The sequence below is a fragment of the Thermochaetoides thermophila genome (genome assembly GCF_000221225.1).
Source record: "Thermochaetoides thermophila DSM 1495 unplaced genomic scaffold scf7180000011821, whole genome shotgun sequence".
In the NCBI taxonomy this organism is placed as follows: Eukaryota; Fungi; Ascomycota; class Sordariomycetes; order Sordariales; family Chaetomiaceae; genus Thermochaetoides; species Thermochaetoides thermophila.
Window position 1 is genome coordinate 779,745 of NW_006383037.1, and position 27,668 is coordinate 807,412.

General features: G+C 52.6%; 7 protein-coding genes across 7 annotated transcripts; 3 read left to right on the top strand and 4 right to left on the bottom strand.

Moving 5' to 3' along the window:
- Positions 1 to 559: 559 nt before the first annotated feature.
- CTHT_0061260 (putative inositol polyphosphate protein) lies at positions 560 to 4,757 on the bottom strand (the record flags this gene model as incomplete). Its single annotated transcript, XM_006696379.1, has 4 exons — positions 560 to 671; positions 736 to 1,669; positions 1,737 to 4,638; positions 4,713 to 4,757. 4 exons carry the CDS (start codon positions 4,755 to 4,757, stop codon positions 560 to 562), a joined length of 3,993 nt encoding a protein of 1,330 aa, XP_006696442.1.
- A 1,403-nt stretch (positions 4,758 to 6,160) lies between these two features.
- Positions 6,161 to 6,691, top strand: CTHT_0061270 (uncharacterized protein; the record flags this gene model as incomplete). Its single annotated transcript, XM_006696380.1, has 3 exons — positions 6,161 to 6,198; positions 6,329 to 6,354; positions 6,411 to 6,691. The coding sequence occupies 3 exons, from the start codon at positions 6,161 to 6,163 to the stop codon at positions 6,689 to 6,691; spliced, it is 345 nt and encodes a 114-aa protein (XP_006696443.1).
- A 655-nt stretch (positions 6,692 to 7,346) lies between these two features.
- Positions 7,347 to 9,539, top strand: CTHT_0061280 (uncharacterized protein; the record flags this gene model as incomplete). Its single annotated transcript, XM_006696381.1, has 4 exons — positions 7,347 to 7,496; positions 7,574 to 8,465; positions 8,674 to 9,426; positions 9,496 to 9,539. 4 exons carry the CDS (start codon positions 7,347 to 7,349, stop codon positions 9,537 to 9,539), a joined length of 1,839 nt encoding a protein of 612 aa, XP_006696444.1.
- A 1,663-nt stretch (positions 9,540 to 11,202) lies between these two features.
- Positions 11,203 to 13,479, bottom strand: CTHT_0061290 (serine/threonine-protein phosphatase 2A-like protein; the record flags this gene model as incomplete). The annotated part of the gene is made up of 4 exons (XM_006696382.1): positions 11,203 to 11,641; positions 11,700 to 12,958; positions 13,029 to 13,397; positions 13,456 to 13,479. The coding sequence occupies 4 exons, from the start codon at positions 13,477 to 13,479 to the stop codon at positions 11,203 to 11,205; spliced, it is 2,091 nt and encodes a 696-aa protein (XP_006696445.1).
- Positions 13,480 to 15,582: 2,103 nt separating this feature from the next.
- Positions 15,583 to 18,286, top strand: CTHT_0061300 (putative transcription factor; the record flags this gene model as incomplete). Its single annotated transcript, XM_006696383.1, has 3 exons — positions 15,583 to 15,774; positions 15,836 to 16,178; positions 16,257 to 18,286. The coding sequence occupies 3 exons, from the start codon at positions 15,583 to 15,585 to the stop codon at positions 18,284 to 18,286; spliced, it is 2,565 nt and encodes an 854-aa protein (XP_006696446.1).
- Positions 18,287 to 18,750: 464 nt separating this feature from the next.
- Positions 18,751 to 20,853, bottom strand: CTHT_0061310 (uncharacterized protein; the record flags this gene model as incomplete). Its single annotated transcript, XM_006696384.1, has 1 exon — positions 18,751 to 20,853. One exon carries the CDS (start codon positions 20,851 to 20,853, stop codon positions 18,751 to 18,753), a length of 2,103 nt encoding a protein of 700 aa, XP_006696447.1.
- A 4,424-nt stretch (positions 20,854 to 25,277) lies between these two features.
- CTHT_0061320 (uncharacterized protein) lies at positions 25,278 to 27,322 on the bottom strand (the record flags this gene model as incomplete). Its single annotated transcript, XM_006696385.1, has 3 exons — positions 25,278 to 25,834; positions 25,910 to 26,947; positions 27,136 to 27,322. 3 exons carry the CDS (start codon positions 27,320 to 27,322, stop codon positions 25,278 to 25,280), a joined length of 1,782 nt encoding a protein of 593 aa, XP_006696448.1.
- Between the last annotated feature and the right edge of the window lie 346 nt (positions 27,323 to 27,668).

Consider the following 27,668-nt stretch of genomic DNA (forward strand, 5'->3'; position numbering starts at 1 on the left):
TTGGTAACCAAAGACATTAGATCAGTTCAAGATTTCTGTGCTGACGAATTATGGGAGAAGCAGATGTGGAAGAGGAAAGGCTGTCGAGAACCTAAGAGATACGTCGATGACATCATACCTAAGGTACCCCTTTGGAGTCCCGGTTAGCCATGCGCCAGAGCGAGTCACTACTCGAAGTTTCACCAGTGAGGTCCTCTATCAAAAGGGGCCACCAAATATGTGTGTCCCTTGAATGAAACCGTTAAAAAACATGTGAATGATATCCAAGTGTAACTCATAAAGTGGCCAAGAGTAATATAGATTCAAGTTCAATTCATGTTCATGCACCTAAATCTATCCCGCTTAATGTCATCCATTAATTGATTGACCCAACTCCAAGTGTATGCATCTTATCCCATCATTCTCTAGCACCACTTTCTGCATTAAGCATTACCAGTCAGTCAATCAATGAGTCATGCTTTTGTCTACTGCCACGTTCCAAACTTCCTTCCCCCAAACCATCGCTGACAAAGAAATTCATTAGCCCAACCCATCATCAGTATAAACTAACCCATTATCATCACCCAGCATGCCTGCTTGGGCTCCTATGGATCTTTCTAGCCTCCCGCTCCTTGATAATCTGTTGAGCGGTGGCTTTGTCGTAGCCAATGACATTCATTAAATAGTGAAGCCTAGGCAAGTCAGCGTCAGCTTTGTACTGGGGAAAGGGGGAAATGACTAATGGGGGATACATACTTTCCCTTCTCCAATTCCGCCGCCTTGATATCCTCCCACTGTTGCTGGCACTCCATCCATGCCACAGCTCTTCTCTTGTAATCTATCTTTTTGACATGAAACCGAAACCGTCCGCTGACGGGTCTGTGATCCGATACGCGCACTTCATGCCGACGGTAGTCGATCTGCTCGATACGCCCTCTTCCATTGCCACAGCGGAACAGTAGACGGTCACACCAAGCGGGGCTGCGACGCTTCTCGCTAGTATCGTAATTGTCCGTACCAACATCATACTTGTACGTGGGCGCGAACGCGATAGGCAGCTCTTCGAAGGCGCGTAGACGGAAGGCCGGATTGCGCCGGCGTGCAACAAGCAGCTGGTCTCTCTCGAGAAGCTTAGCCAGGTTCCCGGCTTTGACCGCTGCAACGACCGTATCACGGCTCATGGTATCGATCCGATAGTTGAGGTCGCCGTTGAGTAAGCACAACTCATGATCGAGAATCATAGAGCCGTCGCCACCACCGACGTATGAGTCGATGCGTTTCTGGGGATCACGCTCGGGAGGAAGCAGATTGGCTTCCAGGATCGCTGCGATGTCGTTGTGTCGCTGGTTGGCCGACCCCTGGCCGGCAGCCAGGTGGCAATTGATGAAGCACAGTGAGGTGTCGTCAACCATAAAGCGCACCACGACAGCGCCCTTGTTGCCATGTAGACCGCCCATACCACGCTTGACCTCGGCGCTGCTTAGGTTGGTGATACGCTCACGCAGGTCCGCTTTGACAAAGATGCAGGTGAAGAGGCCGACCAGAGGTGCGGTGTGCAGGATGTGGTAGAGCCCGCTGTTTGACATGTAGTCGTCCAAACTTTGCGCCAGGAAGTTGCGCCAGTCGCGATACTGATGGCTCATCCGCTCCTGGTCTGAGCCCTCCTTTTTCTTTGGCTTAAGAAATCGCTCTGTCGTCGGATGTTAGCGATCATCAGACTCACTTTTTTTCGTGATCATTACAGGACACAAACTCACTTGCAGTAGCTGTCTTGTCTTCGAGGTCGACGAGTTCCTGGAAGCCAAAGACAATGATGTCGGGCGAGCCGCTGCTCTGGAGCAAGTCTCGGATAAAGACTGCATCCGTTTCGGAGTAGCGTAAGCTATGGGGGGTCGACGCGCCGGCATTCCAAGTCAGGACCAGGGCCTTGATCTTCTCGAATGTACAATATTCCGTATCGCGACGCTTCATCTCTCCCTCAAGCCAGTCATCCTGCAGCAGCCCGTCCCAGGTGCGCAAGGTGTTGTCGGCACCTAACGACACAACCTGGTAGCGATCGAGCTTGTAGAAGCTGGCCGGGTCGGCAATAAGTTTCAACACAGGGTGCTTGTGCGCCTGCCAATCCTTCTTGAGGAGCCAGGGGCTTTGATTCATGTCGAATACTGACATCCTGCCTGAGTTGAAACCGGCCCACATGTACTGACCAACACCAGCCAGTGAGGTGACCTTGTACTGACTGACATTCAATACCTCCAGGCATGTGTAGCTCTTCCTCGAGTAAATGCTGATCTTGCCGTCGCTGTGACCGAAGAAGATCTTGTCTGGGTCCGACGCTAGCGTAGTGCCCGCTGTCACGTCACCAGCGTTATCCAGGATGAACGGCCTCATTATGACCTGGAACTGAGTCTGTCCGTCCAAGGTAGGCTGGAAGACTCGCAATTCTTTGCCTGTTGCATGCCAGAGCTCGTCCCCAACAACCATAGAGAATGTGTGCCCCTTGGGTACGCGGTATGTTTGCGTCGGTCCCAAGGATAGGTTGGGTACGTATCGATCGTCAGGGCCCCATACGTGCAAGGTCCCAGCATCGTCCAGTGTCCAGAGCTCGTTGTAATGCCGGTACATCTTGATGATTTCATTACGTCCGTGGGCGCCTGGCCTGCTGTTTGTAATGCTTTGCGACAAGATATCGGCTTCTAAGATCTCGCCATTATTATTGCCGATCCAAATCCTCTTGCCTTCTTCATCCACGTTTTCTCCCGGCCTGAAGATGACAGAAGTTCCCTTGAGACCCTCTCCCATGGCAAAACTCATCACCAACTCGCCATCCAGTAAACTCCATGCTCTGGTGTAATTGCCGGTAGTGCAGACAAAAGCACCACAGACGTCGAATACCCTGCTGTCGTAATTTGTGGCAATTTCATGTACGCCTTTGCTGATGTAGGGTTTGCTACGATTTACCCTTGAGGTATCTGGATACGTTGCCGTGATTGTCGTCATAGTTTCTGACCTAGAAATCCCTGAAGCTGGCCCATCAAATGAACGACGAGTCTCAGTCGGGGTTGCAGGGACTGAAGGCGATGGTCGGAGATCGAGCGAAGTCCTAGTCGGTGGTACACGATCTGGCAGCCCACCATGGCCTGCGCTCACAGAGTTGCCATTGAGTCTTGGGATCAGGGGCGGAGGGGCTTGAGTCGTAGGTGTTGAAACAATGCGTTTTTGGGGAGTTGCAGATGCTCCATTGAGCTCAGAATGATGCATGGTATTAACACCAGGACGGGGAGGACGTGGGGGAGGAGCCTGCATCACAGGGGCGCCACGACTTGTCTCTATCATGCTTTGTGGTCGTGCTGGTAATGTCGGCGGCTGGTCGTTGGCGGGATGTGACGTAGCTGGACTCCTTGATGTGCCGTTTAGACCGTCCCTCTCTGCCCTCCTGTTTGCTAGAGAAGGATGGATTGGCGGAGGTTCGAACGAATCAACTGTGACATCAAATGTACTTGCTCGTTTGAACTTGTCCAATTGCGCCTTTGGTCGTGCTGGCAAGGCAGGAGGAGCGTCGTCGTCACTAAACCTCTCCCTACTATTTCGTGGCGGACTGCTGAACGGCGATACTCTGTCATTAGGGGGTGGAAGAGAGGGGGATGCCTCCTTGGGTTTACTGGGCTGAAACAAGGAGAAACGAGCTGCTCCAATCAAAGGCTTCTCTGCACGGTTTACTGGGGGAGGGACAGGCTTCGCGATGAGTTCCTTAAGCTCGCGGTCTCGCCTTAGCTCGGCAGATCTCCTAGGAGGCGGCGGAGAAGGTGGCTGTGAGGGCGGCATTCGGGGGGATTTTCGTGGTTCAAACGCTGGTGTCAGGGGGCGACTCGGCACCACGAAAGGATTCGCCGTGGAAACTGTGGAGGAAGAGGGAGATGTAGACTTGACCAAGGAATCCGTGCTGACGAAGGCAGGACGGTCGCCAGTAGCTAATGAGGGTCCTCGTTTCGGGGGCGATTGAGGAGGTTCGATGTTGAACGACGGCGGAGCTTGGACGGAGCGCGGGCTGAGAGGTGTCGGCGGAACAGGGCGAGTCGGGGATGGAGCAGGGCCAGGGCTGGCATGGGCTGGAAAAGGCATGTTTACGATGCTGAGCCGATCCCGGGGGCGATTTGAAGGAACAGAAGGCGCTTCCCGGGGTTCCTGGGTCGAAGGACTCACATCTCGGCTCAGCCGGTCCTTCGGCCGGGCAGGCACAGGAGGAGGGTCGCGCGGTCCTTGGGCCGAGGGACTCGTATCACGGTCGCCCAGTCTGTCCTTAGGTCGAACTGGAATCGGAGGGGGTTCACGTGCGCTGGGGCCTGAAGGACTCGGATCGCGGTCGCTCAGGTTGTCCAGCCGGTCTTTGGGACGAGCCGGGACAGGAGGAGCCTCTCGCGCGCCTACAGTGGAGGGGCTCGCATCTCGATCGCTCGACCTGTCCTTGGGACGGGTTGGGGGGACCGGCGGAGGTTCGCGCGCACCTGTGATGGTCGAGGGACTGACATCTCGTAACCGCCCGGGCTTTGGCGCTGGGGCCGGGGCTCCTGGAACGGGGGACGCAGTTCGCGAGGCAGAGGGAGAGAGGACATCAGTTTTGTTCAAGTTCTCGAACTTGGCAAGAAGCGAAGAAACAGGTCGCTGAGTTGCCCTCGATAGTCAGCCATGCCGACGCTTATCTCACGCATCCGGACAGACGCGGAGGGAGCACTTACGATGGACGAGGAATCAGGTCCATCGTCGTTAGACGAAGGATCCATGGTGAACGACCGGAGGAAGAGTCTGGGAGATGGATGACAGCCGGTGGCTTGTGGAAGCTAACAGCAGCTTTCAAGGACGGTATTACCCATCACAACACTGGCTGGAAAAGACGGTGTTGGTTTGGTGATCGTCGCGTCTCTCTGTCGATCTCTCGGGATGTCTGGACTGAGAAACGAGCGTTGACGTGTTGTGAAGCGCAGGACAACACTGTGCATTGGCGGGCACACGTATGGCACGACCGAAGGGCAGCACAGGCGCAGTGCAAGAGAGTTGACGGTAGTTGGTTGTCGACTAAGATCGAGATGGGCTCGTATCAAGCAAAAACGATCAATGCTGATGCGGATCTGGTCCCGAGACGTGGACAACTTGAACTTGGGATGTTAAGAAGAGATCAAAACGGCAGAGGTTCAGAAATGGAAACACGGAACATGTCCCCGTCCCCCCCCCGTTTATTGTCCAGGTCACAGCAGCAACAGCACAAAATTGCGAGCACGGGGCTAAGATTGGCTTCGTCGATTTCGTCGGTTTCGACCGTTTCGTCGCTTTTCACTTGTCGCCCGCCTCGAGATCCGGATAGATTGCTGGAGTTGTAACAGTCCAATAACCAAGAAGGCACTAGACCGTTTACTCCGGGCTTCGTACGCTATGTTGTACGAGGCCGAAATTCCAGGGGAAGATGGGCGTCCCAGGGCCCGATCTTTTTTCATGCAAATCGGCCGGACAGTGGCGCGTGTCAGAGGATATCCCCTGGGACTGTTTGGGCGTTGGAACTGGACTCAGTGCTGGACGTTGGTGAGTCTGGAACATGGAACCGGGGCTTGCGACTTGGCGTTGGGTGTGTCTGGTTGGTGGAGTTCCATCCCCAAGACGGGCGGGCTTCCACTGGCTAGTGGTCACTGGATGCCCTGTACGACCCATTACCGCCAGCGTCGTTGGGACGCCAAGCTTCCGGAACGAGCAAGGAAACCCCAAATGACCCACCAGCTCAAGATGCATCAATTTGTGCATAAGGTAAACAGTTGGAAAGTTATTACCAGCCACGCAGCCACATCCTCTTATGCACTAATCGAGGGTTCCACAATGCGGACCAGTCACAAGGGTCCAGCAGAAGCCCCACGCGACCCGCGCTGCTTGCCCCTGCCTTTGTCTTTTGTCCCCACCACGCAGCTTGCTTCCTACGCTGCGCCAGGCCAACCGGCAAATGCGAGTCCAGAACCGGCCGACAGCCGTGGTTGTCGAATTACATCACGCGATTCTCGACGTTCCGGCCGCTCAGAGACTAGAAAAGCCTTTCTTGGCCCCTCCAACTTTTGTGACGTACCGTCGTCGATCTTGACTGCACTGACTTCGGCTGTTTTCTCCATTCGACTCTTGCATCGATTGAAGCTATACTCTCTCAACCATGAACACTGTAAGTCTTGCTGCTTTCAAGCCCATGACGTTAGTAAGGGTTGATTGCTGATCGTCTGCGCGTTTCCGTGACTTAGGTCAAGTCTTTCTGGTGGGGAACTACCATTTGAGAACTACAGTGTGCGAGTATGGGAAACTAATTATTCCTTTCTGCTGATAGGGCCGGCTGGGGCTCACTCTGCGTCGGTATGTAATTGTTCTTCCTAAGGTTTAAGGCACAATGGTTGCTGACACGCAGGTAGCCGGCGGCGTTGCCTACTACTTCGCCAAGCAGAGCATCAATGCGGACCGCCAGTCCCGGCTGGAGGAGCAGCGCAAGAAGAGGGAGATGATCGAGTCGCTTGAGAAGGCCAATTCTCAGCCCGCCAGAACAGATTTCGTCGCCTCGCCGAGCCAAGAAGCAGTCCAGGACCCAGCACCTACGCGACATGCGCCAACTACGGAAGGTCAACGGATTCTTGAGAAGAGCAAGTACGAAGCTGCTGTCCCGTTCGAGAGCCCCAAAGGGGATCGCTTCTCTTGAGCTGGTAACAACACCACGTGTATCATGTGTATACTATGATGCTGGAATTTAACTGAAGGGAAAAGAATGGTTCTTTTGGCATCACCGCTCTGCATTGGTTTCGAAAATCGCGAGTTCTGACGGGCGATCAACTTGATAGTTGAGACATGAGGGATTATAGACTCAAATGAAACACAGGCGCGCAGCGGGAATTGTTCGGCAAGGTTTCTGGACAAAATAAAGCCGGAATAAATTGACTTTGGCATCATACTATGTGCCATGATATTATTCAGGCAAAGTCGACAGTGCGATTGCTGTGAGGATTGGATTATGATGCTGTGATGAGACTTTTAAGGCCCCAAGATTCCGGTTCTCGGGGCATGCCATTTTCGTAGTTGCATATACCTTACCGTATGCGCCTATCAGAGCAGCAAGCGGGCCTGGCCAAGCTCCAGAGGTGGGGTCTGCATCCAGCAAGAAATTACCTTGGCATTCTTTGTGGGCAGTCTTTGCAGCCAGCATTTCTTATACTGTGGTCAGGCGTGCAATGCGATGCGCCGAAGCAGCCTCGCCAACAAAAGTTCCCCCTCCAGTCTCGATTACTTGAGAACTCTCAACTGCAACACATTCACGCCGTCCTCTGCTCCATGCATCACGGCATTCTCCCAACTTATCCATGGCGCTAGCAGAGCTGATTGTCGCCAAAACAGCGCTCTCGGGAGCGTTGTTTCGCCCCGACCCGCGGCCATGCTCGCGCGACGACATCGACTCGATGCATATCCTTCTCGCTGACACCATCGCCGAGTGTTCGCCCCGCAATGTCCAGGTTTGATGACACGCCTTATCCGTGCCGCTTTTTAACCATTGACCCTATGAGGACCCATGGGCTAAGCTGCGCACCAGAGATGCAAGCAATGGGCTCTCGCCAATCTGGTCCCCTCGTCTGCCCGCATTGCCCCCTTCTGCAAGTATCTAATCGCTCTCTCCAAGTCCTTCGGCGGCGAGAAGGACAGCGCGCTGGCCGAGCTCAAGGACAAAAAGCGCCTGCCGTCTGTGAGGCGCCGCCGTCTCCACATTCTCTACATCCTCAATGACATCCTCTACCACGTCAAGCATCGCAACAACGACGATGCCTTCGCCCAGAAGCTCGAGCCTACACTGCCTGCCCTCTTCAGGAGCGCAGCCGCCTTCACCAATTGCCCAAAACACTTCAAAAAGCTGAACGATCTGGTCTGCTTGTGGGAGGAAAAGGGCTATTTCCCGCCCAGCACCGTGCAGCAGCTGCGGACTGCGATCGAAGAAGGCCCGACGTCCAAGGAAGATAACAAAAATAGTGTCGAAGCCGACAATTCAGCAGCGGTTCTGGCGAAGGCAGCCAAGTCTACACCGTGGGTCATGCCGGCGATGCATGGTGACCCGTCGACACCATGGTACGACCTGCCCGCGGGCAACTGGCTGCCGATCCTGGAGCCAAACTCGACTCGTCCCATGAACCCCGCCATGATCAAGCCCCTCGTGCTCTCACAAGGACCGGCCGACAAAAAGCTTGTTGAAGCAGTCAAGAAGCTTCTGGATGACGTTGACAGAATCTATGGCTGCAAAGAGGTCAACCTTGACGAACCCCGTCCCAATATTGGGCCTCTCGGCGAGCCCGTTGAAATTGACGAAGTTACGGGTGAAATTATCGGCGGCGAAACCTACTATGGCTGGTCCCGTCCCTTTTGCGAGAAGATGAAGCGCCGGCTTCGTGGCCAATCTGGCTCTAACAGTGACGACGATGTTCGTGGGAGGGCCCGTTCGTCAAGGTCGTACAGTCGCTCAAGAAGCTGGTCCCACAGCAGGCGTCGACACGACAGCGAAGAAGCAAGTCGAAGCCCTATCCGCCCGTCATTCAAGATCCATAAGGCTTCTCCATCGCCAGAGAACAGAGAGCGTGGTCGAGGCAGGAGCCGCGATCGGGGTAGAAGCTATGAACGCAGTCGATCTCTGAGCTCTCGGTCCAGAGACGGTTCCCATCGGCGGAGGAGCGTTAGCCGACATGGACAACGGCACAGTAGACATCGTTCTCGATCGGCTTCACGATCACTTTCACGACGACGATCCAGATCTCATTCCGGGACTCGAGGCAGACCCTATCGACAACGTAGCCGGAGCCGGAGCCGTAGCCGTAGCCATAGCTACGATTACAGTCGCAGATATCGGTCGCGCAGCCCCGATTATTCCAGTTCCCGCTCAAGAAATCAATCTCCACCCTCACAACACCGGTCTGGTCCAGGCAACACACCGCGCAATGGCTACCATCCTCCTCCCACGGGCGGTGCCCCTCCAGCATATCCAGCTGGCTCCTGGACTCAACCCCCAGCTGGACCACAACAACAACACCGACCTCCTTATCCCCCTCCACCGTCACAAATGCCCTTCCCAATGCCGCCTATCTCGCCGCCGCAAGCAAATTTTGCTGCCCGGGGCTTCCCCATTCCACCGCCGCACCCTTCCAATTATCAGGGTTCATGGCCTCCTATGCCGCCGCAGCCGATCCCTCAAGGACCTTCAGGCCAGCATCCTCAGAACTACTTCCAGGCCCCTCAAGGGGGCAACAATGCTGGGAATCCTGTGCCGCCGCTTCCTCCATTCATGGCATCGGGTTGGCCGCCCCCGCCCCCACCCCCTCCGCCGGGCTCGTATCAGCAGGGCCTTCCTCATCCTCCGTCTGGTCCTGGGGGTTCAAGGGGGGGTTATGGGAGAGGTTGGGGGAGGTAAAGGGGGGTATATGATGTCTTGGGTTTTGAGATCGTGACTAGTCGTGGCTGATGGGTGATACGTAGTGATTGTGTGTCAGTACCCGGAGGAGTTCAGCTCAAGTAGTTAACAGCTATTGGAGTGGTGACTGGGATCAGTTAACCTGTTGTGATAATATGAACGACCAGCCATGTAGCTCATATTGAATTGTCTCCTCCGAGCCTATCTCTCTAAGTCCTGACCGTGTCCCTCCTTCAACTCATACTATTTCCACCACAATAATCTCTGGCCCTGTAACATCCTCTTGTCCCAGTCCGATGTTCAATACTAACTCGTTGGATTTCTTCCATGAGGAATCTACGTGTATAACGAACCACGACCGAGGACAAAGATGGACAGCGATGAAGGATTGTAGTCTTGTATTTCATGACTGGCTTTTGATGTTTGAAATGAAATGCTTTTATGCATTCATTTTCATTGTAAACAATGAGAACCGCTCCAGCCAAATACCCACATAGTCAACTATGCTCCCTCAAGTGAACTGCGTACCTAGTTCGTAAGTCATGACGGGTGTCATCAAGCCAGTAGTGAAGTGGTAATTAACGAGGCTGAGACTATCGACTACAAGGGAAGGAAGCAAGATAACCTAACATTGGTGACGGATAAGAGGGTTGGCTATAATAAAAGGGGGGGAGGGCTAGAACAGATAAGTAGGACAACTGCAATGTGTTTAAAAAAAAACGAAAGAAGTTTAAAAAAGCGGCTAAGTACGTGTGGCAGGCTCTCCACACTCAGTCCGACACAGCATCAAAAGCAATCAACAATAAACCCAACAGCAGCAACCCGAAAAGAGAAAGCAAGCCCAGTCTTAAGCTTCTCTGCCAGCCCCATCCATCACTTTTTATCCTTTCCCATCTTTCCTCCCATCCTTGCCTTTTCTTGTCTTGCCACAACCCATCTTCTTCCCTCGCTTTCTCCCACACTTTCTCACTTTGCTACCCATATTCCAGGGAAGCCAAGGAGATTGGACAAAAGAAAGGAGGATGCTCATAAAAGAATCAAAAATAATGGAAGAGAAAATCATCCAAGCTCACCCACACCGCCCACCCAATCCTCAAACCCCCATCCTCCTTCTCATCCATATCTCCGGCCTCCCCTAGCTCTGAGCCTAGTTCAGTCCAGTTCAAAATCAAATAGTCCCTTCTAGTTTAAATAATCCACCACCTGCCCTAACCCGTCCATTTGGCCTAGTTCCATCCTCACCTCTCTACCCAGGAGGGCAGCAAAGGGAAAACAAAACAGTGTCGACCTTGGGAAGAAAAAAAGAAGACCCTAGCCTAGCTCCGGCGCCATCCCAAAACAAAGATAGGGGGGGGAAAAAAAAGTTAAGAAGATGGGGAAAACAACAACAACCAAACCCAAGCATTTGTCTATGTACGGGAACTATCCGCTTCAGGATTAACTTTCTCCTCCGGCTAGTGGAGAGTCTGATTTTCTCTCCCCCAGGGCTGTGGAGTTCATGTTTGTTCCATGCTCACTCGACTCGGCTCTGCCGGGCCTGGAGGGGCAATACTTGTGCTGCCTTCGATGTTGTATGGATAGATGGTAATAACCCGAATTGCTCTTTCGATAGTCGTTTTGGGCTGGGAAGAGAAGAGGGGACTCGGCATGGCAGGCGCAAGAAAAGCTGAGGCTTCGATAGGAGAAGGTGGAGGAGGGGGACAAGAGGTCGTGAAGAATCATCAAGGCAGCGTCCCGACCGAGTCGTATGTGTTTACCCGAACCCTCGATAATCACCGCTGGCTCCGTGATGAACCGACCGACCCTTGCCGATCGTGCGGCGCCGGCCGACGGTCAGCCTTCCTATCACCATCCTGCAGCTTAAGAGAGTCAAGCCTGATGGGCGGGTTGTCTTCGTGGACGCTGTCAACCTCATCGACGCGTGGCAAGGAAGGGACTTGAGCACGACCCGGCACCCACTCACGCTTTTCTTGTTGGTTCTGGTCTTGCTCATCTCCTTGCTGTCCCTGACGCTTCTTCTTCTCTTCCTCGAGTTGCTTTCTTCTGCGCGCAGCCTGCTCCTCGATGGCAGCCCATTTCCTCTGGCGCAGGGCCTCGCGAGCAGCAGCGTTGTTCTGCTGTTCAGTGTACTCGTGGGAGCAGTCATCGAACAGTTGGGGGTTGATTTCCATGAACAGCTTCATAGCATTGTATACCATGCCATGGATCGTCCTGTGAGAGGTTAGAAACTTGCCAGTTATGAATATGGGAATATGGGGTGGCACATTACCTGTTCCAGTGGCCCTTGGAGTTCTCATACAAGGGCGCAAACATGATGGGCAGGATGACATCAACGTTATCACTAACCAAGTTGCAGAAATATTCGTTGTTCCAGAAATAGAGGGCACGTTCGGCAACCTGGAAGTGAGGGCTGGCGACCGACTTGGCAAGTTGATGGAACAAGGGCTCCTGGACCTTGACAAACTCGGCCGGATCCATGACCTCGAAAATATCTTCTACCTCGTTCAAGAACATGACCTCCTTGGTGCTGTTGACCTTGGGCCAATACCTCAGAAGACCAAGCACGACCTCCTCGGTCAAAGACGAATCCTTCTCGAGGAACTGGACAATGCAGTACGCAAGCTGGGGATGATACATGCTCAAGCTCTTGACCTTGTGGAGGGGAATCAAGACCCTCGTCAAGAAGAGCTTGTGTTCCTCCTTTAGCGGGAGGGCAAAGCCGTTGATAATAGAGCCCAGAATCTCCAGCAGCTCAGCAATGCCATTGAAGCGCTCAGTCTCATAAGTGAACTGGAAGAACACGTTGTTGATAGAGCGGCGAATGAAAGAGCGCAGGTTGAGGAACTTGCCGTAGATACGATGTAGAGTAGTCTTCAGAAAATCGCGCTCACGAGGATCTTCCGAGTCAAAGAGTTCGAGGAGCTGAAGAACAAAGCTGTGGTCGATGTAGGCCTTGGCGATGTTCGTGTTGAAGTCCTGGCTCTCGATGAAGCGAAGGAAGAACTCGTAGACGACCTGGATATGCGGCCAAGCGACCTCCAGGACAGGCTCGTCCTCTTCCGGATCGAAAGCCTCACCCTGGGGATTCACAGGAGGGGGAATGGGGCGGAACAGGTTCTTGGCGAACATGTTCACAACGACAGGATACATGGCTTCGGTGATGACTTGACGATTATTGGCCACATAGTCCAGAAGCTCATGAAGCGCGAGTCTCTTGATTTCCTTAGACCGCATGTCCGCGCTCGCATCGTTGAAGTCGAAAATGACGTTGCACTGTTCGATCTTCTTCATGAAGAGCTCCTCCCTACGGTTGGGGGGTACTTCATGGAAACCAGGAAGCTTCTCGAGCTCGCGGTTCTGCGAAATGTCAAAGCGCGACGAGTGCTGCCGGCGCGGAGTCTTAGGGCCATCGAGAACATCCTTGGGCGTTTGATGCAGGCGATCGTACATCAGGGACTTCTGACCCGCCTTGGGCGGAGCAAGATCATGGGGCATGGTCTCGGCGGCACCAGGAGGAGGGACATGTTGCTGTAGATAGTGGTGCCACAAGTCAGTTACTCAGTTTTAAACTCAATGCACGAATTTTTGGAGCTCTTACCGGAGCGCTCGGGCTGATGATGACGGTCGGCGGCACAGGCCCGTGTCTGATAGGAGTCGAATTCGCGCCATTGGGGGGCTGTGGCTGAGCGGGAATAGCAGCACCGCCAGTGTACCGATCCGGCATGGCCGGGGCAGGAGCTTGGGGAATATGCTGAGCCTGATGAGCGGCTAACGCAGCGGCATGGTCGGCATGAGCAGCAGCATTGTTCGGGGGGAGGGGTTTGTTGAGTGTAGCCGTGGAAGATGAAGGTGTGACGACGGGCGACTGATTCTGGTGATCCCTGGACGAATTCGGTGATGCTGTCCCGTCCTTATTGCTATCTTTATTCTTTTTGGACTTGCTCGAGTCCTTGCTCCTTGAGAGCAGCTGTAACGCAGACAAGGGTCAGCGAAGTGTCCTGCTTCCCCCCAGGTAGGTGACTTACGACCTTGGCGCCGAAACGCTTCATCTTTGAAGACAACAGCTTCTCGATTGCGGGGCGGCTAGGAGCGCCCTACTTGACCCGACTGTCAACCGGAGGAGGACGCTTTTTTTTTTTTGGACAATTGGGGCGGGGCACACAACAGCCCAGTTGAAGGCGAGACAGCAGGCGGGATCTAGCAAAGAACCGCGTCGGTGCGAATCGTCATCCGATGGAGTAGCTCGCCGGACAATTCGGTTGATCCCACGGAGCTCGGGAGAGGTTGTGCGTCGACTGTGCGCTTGGTATTGGCGTGTTCGTGGGCTAAGAAGGGAGAAAGGGGGGGGGGTCCGAGAGCGCGTCGAAGATGGAGGTCGAAGAGACCACACAAGCAGCGTGACGACACAACAAAGGGCAGGATCAGGAGGGCACGGCACGAGCAGTCGAGAAACGGCCGACGTGTCGATGCAGCGGACCAGACGGCACGGGCAAAGAGGACAGCGTTGCCGGCGTCGCGAGGAGCCGACAAGGGAGGGAGCTATGCCGACGGGTCGAAGGACCTAATCCCCAAGAAGGGTAACTCGGGCTCGGGCGGCAATTGGGGTCGCTGGGGTCGCGGAGGACGGCGGATTGGCTTGCAAAGCAGTTGTTCCTGGGCAGAAGGGGTGATGCGATTGTCGCGCGCAGAGGGTGGGATTGTCGTGGTGGTGCTGGGGCGCTGCTTTGCTCTGTTTGGCCTGTCTGGTGCGACGGATGCGGTGCCTGTGGTGCCTGCGGTGCCGGGAGTTTGGGAAACGAACGACACTTCGAGCTGACGGCGTTCCAGTTCCAGGAGCCCAGCGGCGACAGGCAGGGCAAGGTGTTTTGCGGGGCTCCTCAGCCGGGGCCAAAGCGGGAGCTGCTTAGTTGGCGCCGCGACAGTCACAGTGTGAATCGTGTGCAAGCGACGTGGACAGCGGACACGATTCGTCGAGCAAAAACGGTGGGCGCGGCGGCTTCCAGTTTGCGCACAGCTCGTTTCCGTTTGGCTGCGATTTCAAGGCGGTGCTGGTGCAAGGCAACAAAACGATAAAAACTTCGAGGGCTAAAGGACAAACTTTCTTGAAGCTACGAGGCGAGAGCAACTCAGCTCATCAACATCCGAGGGATGTTTCGAGTTTGACACCTCGTGGAAGCTGCCCAGAGCTTGCGATATCCTTAATACACACTGAACAGTGGCTGGACCACTGATCACTGCTCCCAGTAGCACGCTGAGGACCGCCTCACGGGGCACTTGTAGGCTGGAACCTTGGAACGCCAAATTGGAGATGGGGAACCGAGACCGCGCCGCGGTGGGCGCCTAGTGCATTTTGCGCTTTTCGCACTGGGCGTTCGCTTATTGCGTCCATGCGATCAACACCTGACCTCCGTTCACATTACATTTGACTATGTGCGATTTGTACATCCTCGGGATAGAAGCAGAAATGGTAACAGAAAATCTCTGCGAATAGCTTGAAAGCATTTGTAGTGTATGTCTGCTTCCTATTCGACAGCCAAGGGGCCACGAGGGCGAGATCATGCAAGCGCCGTGAATACCTCCAGCTGGCGCTGCCAAGAGTAGAACTTCGTTCCAAGTTTTGTTGGCACAGTAAATTTGTTAATGATTGGCAGCGGTAGGCGCGGTAAACTTAACAGTTGCCAGGAAATGATCTGGTGGCAATGACATTCCGCACTGTGACCCTGGGTTACAAACAATATGTAAAAGTTACAGTAATTACATGCACCTTCCATTTCCAGGATCAGCAGCGCCAAGACCCAACGCGATCTTGCATCCGGATGTCGATGAAACCTCCAACGCGCGGCCGAGAAAGAGCTTCACTGCCGATTTCATCTCACCAAAAGAGACGTCTATCAACGAGTCAAACTGCACTTCACTGACTCGAGCAAGATTTCTTCGCATCTATGTGCTCTTTTTAGGTATGTTTATTCGTCAGTATATTGGTAGTCTCCAATTTCCAAATTGCTGTGGAAACCAAATTTCTGTTTTACTTCGTCATTCATCGGACCATTTCATCCAGTTTTCATGTTTCAACTGTTTCATAAGTCTCTCTATAGTAACCTTGTTTGCATGGAGAAACTTCTAAAGAAAACAATCCCAAAGACAACATCGCCATGACGATCCCGATTCAACAGCCGAATGGCGATGCTACCGTTGCAGGAGCGGCTGGGCCTTCGAAGGATGCAGGCAAAGCTCCCACATATGTGATTCCTCCCCGCAGGCTTGGTGCCCTGGAACATCCCATGATCATCAAGAACTTAGACAAGGGAATGAAAACATTTGGGCAGAATAACTCATTCCAATCAGTGCGTTTTGTCCCTCTAAGTAACAAAGTCGGCTAGGGCACCCTCCTGACCTCTATCCCAGATCCTCGACTCAGCCAGCCCACAAATCTCCGTTCCACTCTATCTGCGCTACGACAATCCCACAGTGAGGCCGTTGACATCTCACAACGCCTTAACACATAATATTGTCCTGAAGGTGACTGTTCCCAAACGTACGGGGAGGAAACGCAAGAGAGGAACCGATGGTCCCTGGATAGAAGACGAAGATGCTCGAGCATCTGTTAACGACCCGAATGCTCCCCCTGATCTCCTGTCAAGGGACCGACTGGATGCCCCTCGTGTTCTTCGACGAAAGCTCCAGGACAATGTTGGAAAATACACGGTAGAGCCCATTGGTGTTATCAACAACACCCACCGGTATAGAGGTCGGTTCCCGGCTGTTCCCCTTTCCAGCGGCTCTTGACAATTTGACTAACAAAGTCGGGGGGGGGAGGGGGTTCTAGGCTTCTCGGACTTCCAATACGCAATGGGAGAGTCGAAGTTCATGAAGAAGTTCGTCGAAAAGGTACTACCAGGGGATGTAAACAAATTGAAGGAGTTCGCCCTCGAGCCGGGCATCGATACAGGCCCCAACATCGACTTGATACCACCTCCTTACTTCACTCCAATGAGCTTGCCGTTCGGTTATAATTACTCCCAGAACCCGCATACAAAAGAGATCATTCGTGGAGGCCCTTCTGAGGAGCCCGACGGCTTATCAGAAGATGAGGAGTACCGCCGTGTTGTCAACACTACCTCGCGAGTCCCCGCCGCAGGCTACTTCATCGCGCACGACGAATACCCTGTCCCGTCGGCCCCACGCCGCCAGCCCGACATGTCCGACCCGCAGGTGGCAGCTATCATCAACGAGATGCGCTTGGCGATGGAGGAGCGGCCGATTTGGACACGCCGCAGTATGTGGAACCGCCTGGGGGCAAAGTTCGCCGAACTGCCCAAGAACGGCGGCTTGGTGCGTCACTGCCTGCAGTACGCCGGGTACCAGTTCAAGGGGGGTCCATGGCGCGATGCTCTAATCAAATACGGGGTAGACCCGCGTACTGACCCCAAGTACCGCATCTACCAGACCCTCATCTTCAAGCTTCACAAGACCCGTGTTGGCTCAGTCGGCCGGTCCTGGCAAGCTGTTAGACGCAAGGAGATCGGCGTGTCTAACTTCGGCAAAGCTTGGGAAGAGCTGGGCAACGCCGTCGCTGCGGCCACGGGAAACCGGGACGGCGATGATGATGACAACCCGGACATGTTGCGGACTCACATTTTCGACGGGCACTCGTTCAGCACAGACGGCAAGGTGTGGCAAGTCTGCGATATCACAGACCCGTTGCTGGCCAAGCTCTTCGCCGAGGCAGAAGTACGAACCGAGTGCGACGTCGAGATGAGCGGCTGGTACCACCGCGTGCTGTGGTCCGTCGCAAAGGCTATCATGAAGTGCAAGATGCTCGCCATCCGCTTCGGGCGCACACTGACGGATGACGACTTCAGCGCTGCCCTAGAGGTCATCCACCACAAACCCAACGATCAGGGCGAAGGGGGAACCGGTGAAGGAGGGGGCCGCAGCATTGGAATTAACTTGCCCGACCTGCAGCTCACGGCGCGCGAGTACGAGCAGCTTCGCGGCGGAAAGCTGCAGCCGCGGCCGGGAGCAAAGCGGTCCCTGGCCACGATTGCCGCTGCTGAGGGCGTGACGGATGGCGTGGTGGAGCGCCGGAAGAAGTCGCACTACCGCGTGCGCATCCCGCTGAAGGATTCTGAAGAGCGAGAAGCGGCCAAAATGATCCGGCTGCTGACCCAGGGGAGAAAGGTGGCCGAAACTCCGGCTAATGAAAGAGGAGAGAAGACAGCTCCCTCATCGTCTGAAGCAGCATTCAGGTTGGATGCAGAGAGGGTTGCCGCTCTTGGTGCTGCTCCTGCAACAACGACAGTTGGGCATTCGGGGGAAGAACCTGGCACCCAAGCTAGGCTCGCGAATGAGACTAAAGCAGCCCAACCTGATGAAGACGAAGAAGAGGAAGAATCTCAGCCTGCTGCTGGTTCGGCTGCGCTGCAACAACAACTTCTAGACGACCTTGACGAAGAAGGCAGTGGAGACGAGGACGAGGAAGACGAGGAAGAGCTTGAGGACATTGAAGAAGAAGAAGAAGAAGAAGAAGAAGAAGGGGAAGAAGAAGGGGAAGAAGATGAGGATGAGGATGAGCTTGAAGAAGAAGACGAAGAGGAAGACGATATGTCCAGCAATCGCAGGCAACGTCCTGGTCGTACAGTCATAGACGATGTTGACGAAGAAGAGGACGAGGAAGAAGATGATGATGAGGCTGAAGAGGAAGAGGACTACTCCGAAGACGATGAGGGTGAATTCCGGAGGCGCTTTGAGGATGATGAGGAAGAAGGCTATGATGAAGATAACTCCGAAGAAGGTTTCCCCAGACCATGGGAAGACGAGGATGGGTTCGATGAGGGGGAGTACTACGATGAGTGAAGATTTCTTGTGATCATATCGGCATTAGAGGCTTAAAATTACCTGATACTTTCAGCTTTTTGCAGAGGCAACCGGTCAATAATAGACATGGTTATGAACATACCCTTCGCGAGTGACTGTCGCTTTGGCAATGAGTGCACGCACAAATGAAACATTGACATTCCGCTGAGTGTATGGTCTAGGTACGGGTTCTACCTAGTTTCCTGACATATCGCGCCAACGCCGCTGAAAAAGCTTTTTTTATGAAAAACGAAAGCCATTTCAGCCCTCCCAATCTTGTTTTACCTCAAATACACAAGTTATCCTTAGGGCTCAGACTTGACTGGCATTATCATTTTTCTCATACCATTTTTTTTCCCTCCGAATGCAATCTGGCTGGACCATATCCATTTGAAGACATCCCAAAAGAAACTCTCCTACATTCTTCCCACTTCTCTCAATTGCCTCAAGCTCCACGACCTAACTCACTGCACCTGCAACACCTTAGTCTTACTCGCCTTCTGCGCCAGCATGTGTTGCACCCAAGCATCCACCTCAGCCAGCGCCTTCCGCGGCGTCTTCTTCCTCTTCAGCAGGAATCCTTGCACCTCGGCAGGCGAAAACTGGCCTGGGGGAATCTTGGCCGAAAATTCGTCGGCCATGCGTGCCAGCACGTCTGGGTGCAATAAAGCTGGGTGTTCATCTTCAACATCATCAAAGGCTCCAGAGATGGAGTTGGTGCGAGGCGTGGATGGAGGGGAATCTGACTCGGAAGGAGGGGGCGTGACGGTACCGTTGCTCTTGGCTGCTCTAGGAGCGGTGGGCGTGATTTCCGGCACGGAAGAAGAAGAAACTTCGTCCCCTGTCTTTGAGCCAGAGTCGTCGATGATGCGACTGGGTTTGTCAGGGTAGGACATAGGAGGGGTAGGTGGAGGCGAAGGGGGAGCCCCTAGGGTGTGAACAACACTCTGCTTGGTGGGAGAGGTTCTATTCGAAGGAATGTGGCTGAGCAAGGAGCTCATGTTGCTGTCAGGTGCATACATGCGGATGAACAGCTCACGCGCCTGCTTTTGGGTGGCGTTGGTGAAGGCGACTTGCAAGTCCACGCGCCCCGGACGAATGAGAGCCTCATCTAGCATCTCCGGCTTGTTTGTGGTCATGATGAGTACGCGGCCCTCGTGAGAAGCAACGCCGTCGATGGCGTTCAGGAGGCCAGAAAGGGAGATGCCCTTCTTTTCTCCAGAATCTCCATGACGCTTCAACTCTCGAGCCAGGTCTGAAACCTTCCAGTTCTTTTTGCTCTTGTTCTTTCCGGACTTCTTTAATTTCTTTTCTTTGCTCTCATCGTCCTTTTCGTCGGTATTCTCGTCGTCAGACGACGACGAAGATGAGGATTCGTCAGAGGCAGGTTGATCGTTTCGCTTGAGGCCAGCTGTATCGATATCCTCCAGCAAAACTACACAACGACGAGGCAGGCCGTTGAAGAGAGCCAACAAATCTTCTTCGGTCAGAGAAGGGTCGAGTAGAGAGATAACATATATGTCAAGGCCGAATACGCCGGCAAGAGCAAAGGAAAGGGAAGTCTTTCCGGTTCCAGGAGGGCCGTGGAAGAGATAACCCCGGCGAAGGGGAATCCCACGATTTGCATACCACCGAGGGGTTGACGGATGGAGGTATTCGTTCATATCCGTCAAGACCCTGATCTTCTGTTCGTCATCCAAGACTACTGTGTCCATAGGACGGACTGGGCGATTTGCGACCTGCTGCCAGTTGTGTCTGCTTCCATAGCGACGCATGATTTCGCTCGCAGGACGTCTGACCGTAGTTTTCGCTTGATGGTCTCTGTAAAACTCTGCCTTGACATGCCTAAGGAGCTCCTTGATTGGCTCAGGAGAGCGGCCAAAGCACGAGATGACAAGGATCTCTTTGTCCTTGAATGTTGGCATTCCGTGATAGGCTGCACCAGCATCGTATAGAGCCTCCTGTCTCCTGTGCAGAGTAAAATATCGGCCCTTGAACCAGAAGCCGTGGGTGCCTAAAGCTGGTGTGAAGCGGGGCTCTGCTTTGGCCTCTTGGTTTGAAAAATTGAGGTAAACGTTGGAGCCATCGGGAGACACACGAGTAGTAACAAGATCCATGTCTTCTTCCTCGTCCCAAGCGCCTTTCGAGGCTGTTTCCGCTGTCAGGGAACGCGAATTGACCATACTCGGCTGTGATGCCAGCCACTTCATGAAGTGGACGTAAATGTCATCGTTACTGCTGACCTGGACGGTGGCTTGGAAATATTGCTGACAGATGTAGGTGATGTTTGTGTATACAAAATCCCAGACCCTTTTGATGGCCCAGAAGCAGCCATATGCGACCAGAACGTAAGTTGGATCGAGTCCCAGATACTCGCCAAACATCGTGTTGAGCACCACGACCAGCCGAAGCAGCGGGTTGAACTGAACCCCCAAAATTGGCGTCAGGGTCTCGATGATGCCGCCAGGTAGGTCTTGTGAGCCATACTCAGCTGACTTTTTGCTACTCATGGTGGTATTGGCAAAGAATGATGGCAGAGCACCACGAATGAACTCGCCTAGCTCCATGATCGACTCCGTCGTGCAGTCAAGGGGAAAATAGAGGGAAATTGGATGGATAAAATGGACCAGATAGGTAAATGATAAGTTAGACGGTAGAAAGAAGCCTAGGAGAGGAGAATAAAGCGGCGATGTAAATAGGAAAATGGGGGGTTGTTGAAAATAAGCATCAGCCGGGCAAAGGTTGAAGAGAGGAAGCTGGAGGGTGGGTGGGAAGAGGAAAGGCTCTATAAGAGCCGCAAGGCCGACTGCTGATTGTGTTATGGTCGATAGAACTAGATTGTTGCCTAGGTAGGTAGTCTTCAGATCATGCTGCCTGGCCATCAACTGGAGTTCATTTTAGGGGCCACCGTGGTGCTGCGCTCCCCATGGCAAAAGAAGCGGCAGAGCTCCAAGCCAACAAGGACTAGGGATCGAGAATAGCACAGCTGTAAAGAAGTTTCCGGTGTTCCAGGATAAAAAGAGTGACACACGTGCCGGGAAACTCGTTGCTCAACATCCGGGTCATCGTGGAAACGTGCAGAAGTCGCGAACAATCCGACCTGTGGACGCCCTAAAGTGACTGGAATCACCTCATTCAAACAGCTTGTGCTCATCCAAATGCCGGTTACTTGAGTTTCTCCAACTGCACATGGCCTGTTACTATGTGTCGCTCTTTCCCGCGCGCCTGTGGGAGCAGAGTACGCATGCTCTGTGGATGCCTATGTTATTGGCTACGCTGCCTACACGATAGGAAAGTTAAAGGGAATGCGACACGGGCACTTTCCATCTGCAAGACCACGAGAGCTCGTGGCAGACAGTAGTGGGCAGAAGATCTGTTGCCTGCTGTTCTTTGGACAATGTGTTTTTTTTGCTGGTCTGGAGACTAGGCCAGCACAAACACCCATCTTGTTGTCAGCTGAAAGTAAGGCTGCTGGCAAGCATCAAGTTGGATGAGTGCCAAATGGCATGATATGTTAACAACCACATATCATACGGCTTTCAATCGATGGTCTGCATAGTCAGCAGGGAGAATCAAGATGCCGTGTTTGGCTCCTTTCTGGAGCTCTTTGCCATGTTCCTTGGAATTGACAAACTGTATACCCGTTGAATACGTGTTGGCAAGCTCAGAACCCAGTGCCGCGTGGCTTCAATGAGTCGCTGAGGGAAACACTGCAGGCTAACAGCCGTGTGGGCGTCTGAGGACGATCCATGGATTGCCAACTCTACCCACTCTCAAGCCTGCCCAATGAATTCAAGCTGGTGCATTCATCGCCTTCAATGTTGCATTTTGAAAGGCGTTCATTGCACCAACGATTCAGAGCTTGGCATGGGCCTGCTCCTTTCAGCTCCGGAAGATGGAGGACCGATCGAAGAAAAAGGGGAAAGAAGTTTTGACTACAGAAGCTTAACCATCCCGCTTTATAAGTCATATGGAACTTCAGTCAAGCCATCCGGCTGCATTGTTTTCTTGATCGACGATATCTGAGATACAAGCCAGATGCGACTTCAGATCAGTTGAACTGGACATGTTGAATAAATAAAGTGGTGTGCTGTGTGGCCTTAGATCTAGTCAGATTATGGCTGATAATGCTGAACATGACCCTTCTTACATCATCGATTTCGTCCGTATTTGTCGGGCACACCAATTGGGATGCGGCTTATGTACACCCAGATTCCAACGGTCTGGATGTGGCGGCCATGCGGTGGGATAAGTTCGTCCGGTAGAGTATTCCGAAACTGTCAAACCGCAGCAAACAGGCAGAAGCAGCGAATCGGCTTGGGAGGAAGATGGAACATCAGCGACATCGAAATGCTGTACTCTCCGATCACTGTGGGTCGTGCCTGTAATTCTGCACTTTTTCAGTTCCAAATTACCAGATAGCTATGAGTGGAGTGCCTCTTCAATGCTGCTTACGTCAACATCAAAGGCTGCGAAGTGTAAGCTGAAGGCTCCATCAACTATAAGCCATGTTCACACTCCATTAAATTAACCGGTTCCCCCAAAGAGTGTTCAAGAGCCTTGTCTGCTGCTACTGACACATACAGGTGATGTGATGCTGTCAGATCGGTGGCAGGGTGGCACGCTGCGAAAAATAGTGGGACTCAATTGAAATGTATGGTTTCCTTTCCGGTCAGAACCGCATGGCTCCAATGTTGATGCTGGATGATTGGGGAGCACCTATCCATGTGTATATCAAGGCTTATATAAGATAGATACTAGAAATAGAGCGCACGGCATATCTACGATGACAGGTGACCTGCCACACCTCTAAGGCTGCATTGCCGTTTGCTTCAACTCATATTGCAATACCCAGAAAGGCTGACAGGAGACACTGCCAGGTGCTAAGAAACACATGAGGAGCAAGTATGCTTTACATAACTAAATTTGGCGGATCGAACTAAGCGGCTATTAACCAAAGATAGCCAATAACTTCTCCGTCATGTGTGGATTAACGACTGGTAATGACCACAACCATGAGTTCTGAAACTCGATGGTTAATCATTTACACCTTGGCCCTTTCAACTTTTAGGAACACCATCATGGCGGCAACATAGCTATTGAACGACAAATCAAGTCATTAGTGAACAGCCTGAGCTCCGTGACGCGCAAAAAAGGACAGGAAAAGAGATGTGGGGACACCCGCGCTGCAGTTGTGCCTAGTGCTTCCAGGGGTCTCGAGGTCATAGCAAAGTTTGTTGGTAACGATCAGGTAAGAAAGAATCCAGTGATGACACATAGTTTCTTAGATGAGATTTCCAATATGTGGAGGATCCAAAAAGGCACAATTAGCATTACAAGACCAAGAGTGGTTGTGAGGATTGACAAAGTTATCCATCCTCTTGTCACTATAATACTTCATTATAGGATGCAAAACTTCCATTGGAACATTGACGCCCTTCCCATTTTCCAAATTCTGAGAGCTCAGACGGGCACTTGGGGTTCGCCTCTTTTCCTTCTGAAGAGGAAGGGTACGCAGGGATGGGTCCTTGTCTAGCATTCGACACAGCTATGCTTTCTCACGTGGTTCGAGAGCAATAAGACCATCCTTGCAATCTAGGTAAGTGCATTCCTCTTTCAAAATTGCTTCATTGTTATGGTGCCCATGCGAGCGTTCAAGATAAGTGATGTTCCAGGAAGCTGGAGCTGGCAAACTAGAAAGGGCGGCTTGTTCAAGAACGAACTCATCTGTGTTCAAGGAGCCAGATAAACTGCAAGGACCGCTATCTAAGTGGTACGAGATAGTCCTACTCACTGTAGTAGTGCAGTTTTACTGAAAGTTTGTTTAGTTTCGTTCTTCTCAAATTCATATCTTGTTGAAAGCTCCCGTTATTGATTTCCTCCCCTGGCTGGCGATTCAATGCTTCAAGCTTGGCCTACTCTTCTTCCAACCTGATATCTCATCTTTTTTTCGAAGCACCACTCGGACTTCTGGAGTTTCAAACCGACGGATTAGAAAGAAGTCGTCTTCGGAGGCGATCAAGTCACAATACACTTTATATCCAGCATATTACCATGGTTTCATGCTTCTCAAGTGGGTGGGAGTAGATGATTGTTCAAAATATGTCGCTACATGTGCTACCCCGCTGGGCACTGGTTTTACACGGCTGTAGCAGTGAAACAAGATCGTGGCCTTGGTGGGTGCATTGGAGGATCTATATTGGTTGATGTTATCGGATACGATGGTCGTAGTGAAGGCGATAATGGTGGAGGTCTCTCCGAGGTTATACTGCGGGGAATAGGCGTCTTCGTCAAACTCGACCGTCAATATATCGCTGCCACGCCCTGTCCTGAAGGGATTTCCGCAACTGGAAGAGGGCTGTATGGTGAATGTTGTGGAGGCAACGTGGTTAGATTTGGTTTCGGAGCTGGTTTGGATGTAAGTTCTGGGTTAGGATTTGGCTCAGCTGGTCCAGTCGTTTGTAATCTGTCTGTGGCATGTTGATCATCCGCAAACCAGTTTGGCTATTACCGACATGATTCAATAGAGCCTTGTCGAATGGACTATGCAACACTAAGGTATGTTGTCAATAGACTCAAGCATTGCACAAAGTTGAGCGAATCAAGCAGATAGCTGATCATTTAATTGCACTGTTTTGGAGGAGATAATGGCTGCAATACAACACCACCCCCCCCTCCCCCGAACATTTCTCAGTGACCCAAGCGTTGAACCTGGCGTATCGACTACATACATATGACCCTCAATGAACCTTTGCATCATCTTTAAAACAAGGCGCTTAGCGTCAGAGGCAGACCAGTCAGTATGTTCGCCTTCAATACACCACTACAAGTTCCTGAAGCCATTTATTCCTTGAAGGATCGGCTGATTTACTACCCTTTATTTACTGGATTCATACCATATGTGAAGAGAAAAATGGGAACTCCCAGAACCACTCCATTTTGGGATGACCACTCCTAAATCCATAATCACCCTTTCTCTTTCTCTGAGGGACTAATCAACGATCTTTCCAGTATCTGCCATCAAGAACGTCCTGGACAACTCTGCTTGCGATCCCTGCTCAACTTCTTGCTCAGATATCTCCACCTTCATTCCAGCCTCACCGATATTGCTTCCATCGCCCTCATCAATAAGAGTCTCAGCCTCGCCTTCACTCTCTGTCCTCTCACTCCTACTACCCAAATGATCAGGCGACTGCCCACGACTGACGCCGCGGCTTGAGGCGCCTTCCTTCTTGAGATTATTATCCATCCATAGATGAGCACCAGCCTCCTTAAGCAGTCGCACACATTCGGTGTTCCCAGTCTTCTCCGCGAGGTAGAGAGGCGTGTTGTTAGCATGGTTGCGAGCATGAACGCTCGCGCCACGCTCCAGCAGCTCGCGCAGGATCTCCGGGTTCGGACCGATAGCCGCCAGATGCAGTGCCGTGTTGCCAGCGTAGTCGGCGCGCTTGAGCAGCTGGTGAGAGAACTCGTCACCCTCAAGGATCTCGCGCACCGTGCGCAGCTCGCCGTTGCGGATGGCATACCCAAGAGCAGTGAAGGCCATTTCTAGGGAAGGACGGGTTAGCACTAAATCGTTGTATATAATAAGTAGTGGAGTATGAGAAGCTCTTTGGGACCTACCGGCTGAGGTTAATCTGCCGACGGCCGAGTCGATACTGCCTGCGGGGTGAGAGAAGGATGGCAGGGTCATTTCAGTCATTTCGCCGCGCAGGGAATGCGACATTTTGTTTGTGATTTCTTGGTATGTTAGACCTGGAAGTGCCAGGAGGTATGATAGCTTTGTGAGCGCCGCCTCGGTTGTCAAGTCATGGCCAAACACAACACCAGCCCTGCCGAGCGCCGTGCCAGGGGCATAGAGGGGTGATACAAAGCCATTTGTGCATTGGCTGACATTGACCACAACAATGCCCCTCTCGACTGCCTCTCGAATCACCTTAGTCAGGCTTCCATCCACCCCCCCAGGGGCGTTGCCCATGCCAAAAGTTTCGAGAATCAACCCGCGGAGGTTGGGTACCCTCAGCACTGAATCGACCATTTCGGGCTTGATCCCAGGAAAAATACGCAAGCATGCCACATGGGCAGTGTCCAAATATTTCGTGACCTGAAACTCGGCGATGCGCGTGGGCCTTCTCACAAGAGACCAGTTAACTTCAACGCCAAGGGCAGTGACCTTTGCAAGAGGTGCACAGTTCGGGCTGGCGAAGGCTTCGAATGACGAAGCCGAGACCTTGGTTGTGCGATTTCCGCGGAATAGAGTGTGGTGGAAAAACAAACAAACTTCAGGGATTCGGAAGGTACCCGCGATGATAAGGGAGCCGAGAAGGTTATCGACAGCATCCGACTGCAGGGCAAAAATGGACGCCTGGGAGCCTGTCAGAATAACAGGTTTCCCCAAGTCTGACATCATGAAGGACAACGCTGAGGCTGTATACGCTAGAGAATCCGTGCCATGCAGAACAACAAAGCCGTCGAATAAGTGGTAATTTTCTTTGATTGTCATGGCAATTTCAGTCCAGCCCATGGACGAGATGGAGCTCGAGTCGAGCAAAGGAGAGAACTCGAGAACGCCATAGCGGATGTGTCGCGAGTAGGCACTCGGCGGTGTCCGCAAGCTGTCCAAAACCAATTTGTTGCCGTTTTTGTAAGCATGGATTTTGACTGAGTTGTCAGCATGTTTCTCAAACCATGTATATGTAGCGTTAAGAGCTGGATTAATATGTAGTTGGAAGTTCAGGGGTGGAAAAGCATTCTTCGGGCCACGCTTCTAGAAGGAAAGATTGGGCCGGGCTTTCGAAGAACTTTCGAAGACTCGGACGTATTTCGTATAAGTCGTGGCGTCAACTTACCTCGTTCGGACTTGTCATTGAATGACGGACGAGGGGCCATAGCTTTCTCAAGGAAGCCATCCATGGGCACGAGACCATTCTCAGAAGGCCGCATGCAAATCGTGCCTCCAGTCATGATGATCAACACACGCGATTCTGGGTAGTGAGCCTCAGGGTTTATCCCCTCGGCAAAAGCTTGAGCCCCCATCTCGTCGAAAGTCAGTTGGGTAAGGTCTGATTGAAGAAGGTCGGCTATGGTGAAGGAGAGGAAGGCGAAAGTTGGGGAGAGTTCAATATAAGTTTTCAGGAAAAAAGTGCTCTAAAATAGGCCACCTCGTCAGCCCTCTTTCAGAGAAATCCAACACTTCGTCGCCGTTCCTGAAACGGCTTTGTGCTTCTCAGAATGGTGAAAGTCGACTACGGGGTGTGGGTCACTGGATCCGAATCCTTTGTTGCCCTCGACTCCGTCCGATCGGCTCCCAATGTCAGGCTACTGTGTAGCTGACCGAGCTCCAGACGGAAGGCTCACATCACGAAACTTAAATGCTGTGCAT